The following is a 7,352-nucleotide window of genomic DNA, read 5'->3' as shown; positions in this document are numbered from 1 at the left end:
ATTTTGAGATGCCCTCAAGACCTCTTTCATCTTATAACTATACAAAATATTTGGTTTCTTTTTAATGGCACTAATTTCTCCAACAACCACACTTCTGTTAGCCACAACTTTATACATAGTTTATTTTGGGTCAATATTTAAGTTTTAAAACTATTTTGGCTCTGATTTTTCTGTCCCCAATTTTCATTAGACACCTGTCTAAGATCAGTCAGAAGTACCCATGCCACAGCTTGAATTTTGGGCTGCCTTGAAATTTTCTTCACAACATCAATGGAGTCCTTGTTCCCAACTGAAACCTCCTAAGGCTGACATTTATTGGGCACATTCCTATCAGCATTCTGGTTTTCTAAGCTATAACTACCATCTTTCATTAGACTCTGCTTACAGCATTCTAGAGCTTGTCTGGCTTTTATTTCCAGAACTTTCCAAACTCTTCCTGGAAACCAGTTCCAAGGCCTCCAAAACACATAGTCAAGTATAATTACAGAAATGAGCACACTTTCTGTTACTCTGTATTCAAACTACATGACACATGCAACTTAAAGAAGAAAAGGTTAATTTTGTTCACGGTTTCAGAAGATTCAGCCCATGGTCAGCTAGCTCCAAGGCAAGGCATGATGTCAGAGGCTGTGCTGGAAAAAACAGGCTTAATTCATAGCTTCAGGGCATCAGAGCAGAGGAGCACCAGCAGTGAAAAGGCAGCCAGACATGTTAGTCAAGGTCAGGCCACAATGACCCATCAGAACATACATAAATATAAGCTTTCTAATCATCTAGGTTGCTCTCAAGCCAATCATGTTCATAACTAAGCTTAACCATTACAGATACTATATTAACTGGAAAGAAATGACCATCAATTTCACAGGTAAAGTCACAAGGAATACTACTGAACATTTTTAGAATTTAGGTACAGATGATCAAGTACCATATACACTGTGCCCAGCAAAATTCTTGTCCCAAAAACGATAACTACCATATCATCAACTCCTGGAAGTGATCATAAGAGTAGAGAGTACAGTCTGAAAAATCAGTCATATTATGGTTTCTGACTCGGCACAATATCTATTTTGAGAACTTCTCCTATTGTTAGTGTTTTTACAGAATAAGATGAGCAATAACAGTGCTTACCATTTTGAGTCTTGTAGATATTACTTTTTAATACTAAAACCTATTTTATTATTTATTTTTTATTAGAAAGAAAGCTTATGAATCTACCTACATGGGTAAAAGTAGCAAAACTAGGCTCTGATTAGATGGAATTTTCCAAGTATTCAAAGAGTGGTCCTGGGTTACATTGTATAACTTTTTTCTGCCTCCTTAAGACAAAAATGTATGAATGACAGTATGTTTGTATATGTCCTGTAAGTATTCCTCAGTGTGATAATAAAATATCATCGTTTTGATCCTTTCATCTTTGAAATAAATGTTGGGCTCCAGGGAAATTTAATTGTCACCTGAAAGAACTTTCCTACCAAAAGAATTCCTAATAGCATTTTTCATCTGAGCATTTCTCAAAGCGTAGATCAAAGGATTTAACATGGGAGTTACCATGGTGTAGAAAACAGCAACTGCTTTGTCAATGGATAAATTCGTTGCAGGTCTCATGTACACAAATATGCAGGGCACAAAGAACAAGACAACCACTGTGATGTGGGAAGCACAGGTGGAGAGAGCTTTCTGCCTCCCCTCCACACTGTCAGTCTTTAAGGAGAAGAGAATAGCCATGTAGGAGACCAGGAGAAGCAGGAAATTTAACAGGCAGAGGAAGCCACTGTTGGCAGCAACAAAGAACCCCAGCGTGTGTGTATCAGTGCAGGCCAACTTGAGCAGAGGGTTCAGATCACACATAAAATGGTCTATGATATTGGGGCCACAGAATGGCAGTGGCAAGATGAAGAGGATCTGTATGGTTCCATGAAGAAAGCCTCCCACCCATGACACTCCCACCAGCAGGCTGCACAATCTCCAGTTCATGATGACTGCGTAGTGCAAGGGCTTGCAGATGGCCACATAGCGGTCATAGGCCATCACCGTCAGCAGGATCACCTCAGCACCTCCAATGAAATGCTCTGCAAAGACTTGAGTCATGCAGCCATTGAACATGATGGTCTTGTTTTCATGGAGTGAATCTATAATCAGTTTGGGGGTATTGACTGAGGAGTAGCAGGCATCAATAAAGGAGAGATGGGCCAAGAAGAAGTACATGGGGGACCTCCATAGTGGGCTGGCAGCTATGGTGATAAGGATGAGTGAATTTCCTACCATGGAGATGATGTAGATGAGGGAAAACACAGCAAATATGATTTTCTGAATCTTTGGGCTTTCTGTGAGCCCCAGTAAAACAAACTCTGTCACATTGTTTTTATTGGCCATGTACATAATGTTGAAGTTAATTATGTTACCTGAAAAAATGATAACACATCTTGACTTTATTAAGCTTCTTCATCCTAGTAAACAATAAATCCCTGTGTTCTACTGAATTGTGAAATTATATGAGGTTTTGTTTTTTGTTTTGTTTTTTCAGATAATGTGAATAGCTGTAAAATTCTTCCTTATTACTCAATTTTTCATCCAGATGAAGATTCTGTAGAGGATATAAATGAGGACCTCTTGAAAACACACAAGACAGGAACCCAATTAAGAACATTCAAGTGTCTGAGATGATTAAGAGCCTAAATTAAAGCAATATCTTTCAAACATAGTGGAAGCTATGCCTACAAAGGCAGCAGAAGAAGGGTGACAGAGCCATTGATGCAAGTGACAATATTATCCTTTATTACTGAGAAATGGGGGCCTATGAAAGGTAATTGAGAAGATGAGTAAAGAGATGACATGAAATGTGAAGAAGGGCAAATCTTGGAGACTACTTTAGTAAATGTCTTTTCTTCCCTTGTGTGTATCAGGATGAGGTTTAGTGACAGGTGGAAGTCAAAGACAGGAATCTCAGTTTGTTAAATATGTAACAGTTCATGTGAACAGTTTCAGGGTAACAGTGAGGGAAACACAATGAAAGTATAAAAGAGCTGTCATAGGATAATTTTAGGACTTCTCATTAAGTCTAATATATTGATATAGTTAATATGGTACTGAAAAATTTTAGTGTATGTTTTATGTATACCATGGTACCAAGTCCTTGGCACACACAATTATCTTTAATACTTAGAATAACCTGTGTGGTTGATATTATTTAGTCCATTTCACAGATAGATATAAAATCTGAGACTAATGTTTACCATTAGAGTAACAATGATAATATTAACTAATACCTTCTGAACATTTCATGTATTCTAAGTGTTTCTGCAGACACTTACTGGCTTAATCCTTTCTACAAACACACTATCTGGTCAACACTGATATTTTTAAACACATTTTTAAGTTATTTTACTTGTAAGACAAGACCAAATATGTCAAAGATTCTGCTTCGGGATAAGCACCTAATGAATAGCATAGCCAAGAATGATGATCAACTTGTTCTTATTATTTGTCCCCCAATTCCCAATTTATATTTTCCTTTAAGTTCTTAACTTTAACCTATATACTCCATATCGTCATGTTATAACAAACAATGACAATTTAATCTTGTTTAATATTACCATAGTGATCATTATTATATTCACAATTCTCCAAAAGCAACGTTCATGCTTTATATAGACAAAAGATGATACATTTCAAGTCCCAAATAGTAAGAAAATGAATCTTGACCTCTCCCTCAGCTTATTTTGTGAACCCAGATTCTGCTGAGATTGTTTTAAAACATATGTCGGAGTGGTTAAGTATATTGTTTTAAGAGTCGAAAGAGTCAGGAAGCTGAGATTTGAATCCTTGTTCTTCCACTTGGAATTTCTCTTCCTTGGGTCTATTCCTGGCACTTTGCACATCAGCTACATTATGTATAAATTCTGATTGAGAGCATTGCTCTGTATTTGTTGTGATAATTGATTTTTATGTGAAAACATAAAACATAGTTCTGAGAACACATCTATTTCTATACTCATGAAAAAGAAGCAGAATTGACAGGTTGAGTAATAAAACAGGCAAACATTTTACTATGCCATAAACTCAGGAGAAGTCCTCACCATCTTATATTTAAAGAAACTCCAAAGAATTTTCTTAGCAGTTGATCCCAGAAAGAATTCTCCATACTGGGGCTTGAATTCACCAGTTGATAACTTCTGTCACTTAATATATGGATGTTTTATACATTTGAGGTGCATTCAAAATTTGTTTTCATGATCAACGTCAGTCTTGGTTAGTAAATGAGATCTCTCATGACAAAATGATGTTTCTTGATTTTAGAGAAGTGAGTCTTATAAATTGCCTCCTGTCTTTGAGTCTCTGTCCACTGTGAAGTTAGGTTAATGATATTTACTAGATATCTTTTAAGAATTTGAGGGAGGATGCAATACCCTATGACTATATTTGACAAATGTAACTATTACTCTATTTAAAAAATAACAATATTAAATAACCAACAGCCAAATCAAAAACTTACCTTCATACTCTTAGTTGATTTCAATAATACTTGGGCATTTTTAGAAATAATTCCATCTTCAAAATGACCTCTTGGAATAAGAATCTTTCACTAAGAAATCATGAACTGGCAAAGAGATTATTTAGAAAATTCTGTATCAAATCCAAAATGAAGTGACATTGTAAATCTAAAGGCTAAAAATTCTTACTTACAGCCTAAAAATGTTTTCACTGAAATCCTGGAGTTTAAATGTAGAATGGATTCTCTTGACACACTATAGAAAAAATTATCTTCATTATTGACTCTGGTCCTTCAGTGAAGAAGAAAGTTTGAAGGAAAAATTTTCAAATGAATCACCTACTCAGGATGAATGTTGCTCTGGTTGTGTGAACTATAACAAAAATATTTTCATCTTGCATTGTAAGAATATTTAAAGTGGTTTCAATAAAGATTGAGAGATCTTGTCTTGTATCTGTGTTTTCTCTCTCAGGAATTAATTATCCCCTTTGATGAAAAGGCTTTGTGTTAGAATCATGTTCTGGAAAAACATGTTAGAGAATCACCCACCCTTGAATGGGAATTCCATTCCCTGAACTTGGAACCTACACATGTGAGAATCCCCATCCTATAGACAAGCCTGGGTTATTTGAAAAGCTAAGCACCATATGAATAATATGGTGGTTTACCCCTAGCCTTTGGGTTAGTGAAGTAGTTCTCCTGGTGACACCTGTCAGGGGAGTAACTCCTTTACTCTTACCAATAACAAGCACTTCTGAAAATTTACTACTGGTCACCTGGAAAGATAAAACAGTGAGGACCTAAAATTAATGACAGCCATTAAAATTACTTACCTTTGAATGCCCCTTTTCTTATTTTTCAGAGTGTTTCAGAAGTAGCCAGACGCTCTAGAAGGCTCCATATTATAGTTACCCCTTGGATTCCATGGTTTGGTCAGTGTAGAATACTGTTGGAAAGCTATTTAAAGCACAAGAGGAAGGTTCTAACTATTCTAATATTTGTACTTGTTCTAGTACAACTTAGTGATTCTAGAAAATGCTTACTGTTAAAATATTGTGGTTTTGATCTGAAAGTTCCTGATGACTAATGATGTTGTATATATTTCCATACATCATTGGCCTTTAGTGTATCATCTTTTGTGAAGTTTCTATATATGCCTTTAATTAATTTAAAAATAGCGAGTCTCGGGTCCTTAGGTAGTTTTAGGTGTCAGCATATTTCAGATATGTCTTCTGTTGTGTTTATAATTTGTAAATATATATATATATATATGTAATTTACTCAAAGTAAGTATATTGCATTTTCATTTTTAAAACCACTTCTTAGGAGTACAATTAAAATACAAAATTTTCCATATATAATATCTACAACTTCATTGCTTTGGAGATATGTATACATATGTGATGTTGTTACCACTATCTATGCAATAAATTCCTCCATTTACCTATTCAATCACCTCCAAAACTGACCTCCTACTTTCATTATTATTATACTATTGTTGTTGTTGCTGCTGTGTTGTAGTGTTAAGAACACTTAACACAAGATTTATTCTCTTAACAAAATTGAGTGTATCCAATACAGTATTGATATGGGCTCTATGTAATCATACATGGATCTCTACAACTCAATTATCATGTGCTACCAAAACTTTTTGCTCTAACCCCCTCACCCATGCCCTTGCCCCTGGTCAAAACCACTGCCATTCCATTCTCTAAATCTATGATTTAGCCTAATTTAGATTTTTCCTAAAATGGTATCATGTCATATCTGCCCTTCAGTGTCTGTTCTAATTTTTCTTAACATAGTATTCTCCATGGTCATTCTATGTTGTTCATTGAAGGGTTTTCTTCATTTTTAAGACTAAATAATGTTCCATTCATGTTTATATAACTTATTTTTATCCATCATCTGTCAGTGACATTTAAGTTTCTTCCACATCTTGGCTACCATGCAAAATGTGTAACAGACTAAAAATCTTCTTTATTTCTTTGCTAAAGGACACAAGAAATTTAACACAAAAGAAACAACTAATCCTCTCAATAAACTTGCAGGTGATCTGGAAAGACCCTTCTTAAGAGCAATTCAGATAGCCAGTATGTGCACTAAAAATGTTCATTATTCTTAGCCAGCAGGGAAATGCAAGTCAAAACTACACTGAGATTCCATCTCATCTCAGGCAAATGGCTGTCATCCAGAATACAAAAAAATTATAAATGCTGAGGAGAATTCATGAGATAAAGAACCCTTGCACACTGTTGGTGGAAAGGTAAATTATTACAGCCACTGTGTAAAACAGTAAAGATCAGCGGTGGCAAACCTATGACACACGTGCCACAGCAGGTTGTGTGTTATCATAGAAAGCTCTAAAAGGTTCACCCTCGCTGGTCTAGACATTTCTTCAAAAGCTAAAAACAGATCTACCATTTCATCCTGCTAGACAATTTATCAGTGTATGACCAAATGAGTCAAAGTCATCATATTATAGAAAAACAGTGGTGCCTTGGTTTATGAACTTAATTTGTTTTATGGTTTTGGGAAAGATGGATGCTTTTGTGTTTGTGTGGAGAAGTTGACCACAGTCCTCTTTGTCACCCAATGGAGAGTTGGTGAACAGAAACAAAATTTTCCTGAACGTTTTTGTTTGTGAACAGAATTGTTTGCAAAGAGAACAGTTTGTAAATTGAGGTATTCCTGTACCTTCATAGTCACTTTGATCACAGCACAATTCACAGTAGCCAAGTTATGGAATCAGGCCTATCACTCATCAACAGATAAGTGGACTAAGAAGATGTGGTACCTGCACGCAATGGACTATTATTCAGTCATGAAGAAGAGGATCATTTCATTGGCAGGAAAATAGATG

At 35.6% G+C, this 7,352-nt stretch overlaps 1 protein-coding gene across 1 annotated transcript; it reads right to left on the bottom strand.

The window, feature by feature from the left end:
- Positions 1-1,443: 1,443 nt before the first annotated feature.
- LOC101721518 (olfactory receptor 4C13) lies at positions 1,444-2,373 on the bottom strand. The gene has a single exon (XM_004874064.3). It carries the CDS (start codon positions 2,371-2,373, stop codon positions 1,444-1,446), a length of 930 nt encoding a protein of 309 aa, XP_004874121.3.
- Between the last annotated feature and the right edge of the window lie 4,979 nt (positions 2,374-7,352).

This window comes from Heterocephalus glaber, unplaced genomic scaffold, assembly GCF_053883595.1.
Source record: "Heterocephalus glaber isolate CG9 unplaced genomic scaffold, H.glaber_assembly_v1.0 deba00000896, whole genome shotgun sequence".
Taxonomy (NCBI): domain Eukaryota; kingdom Metazoa; phylum Chordata; class Mammalia; order Rodentia; family Bathyergidae; genus Heterocephalus; species Heterocephalus glaber.
This window is presented reverse-complemented; position numbering and strand designations above follow the sequence as displayed.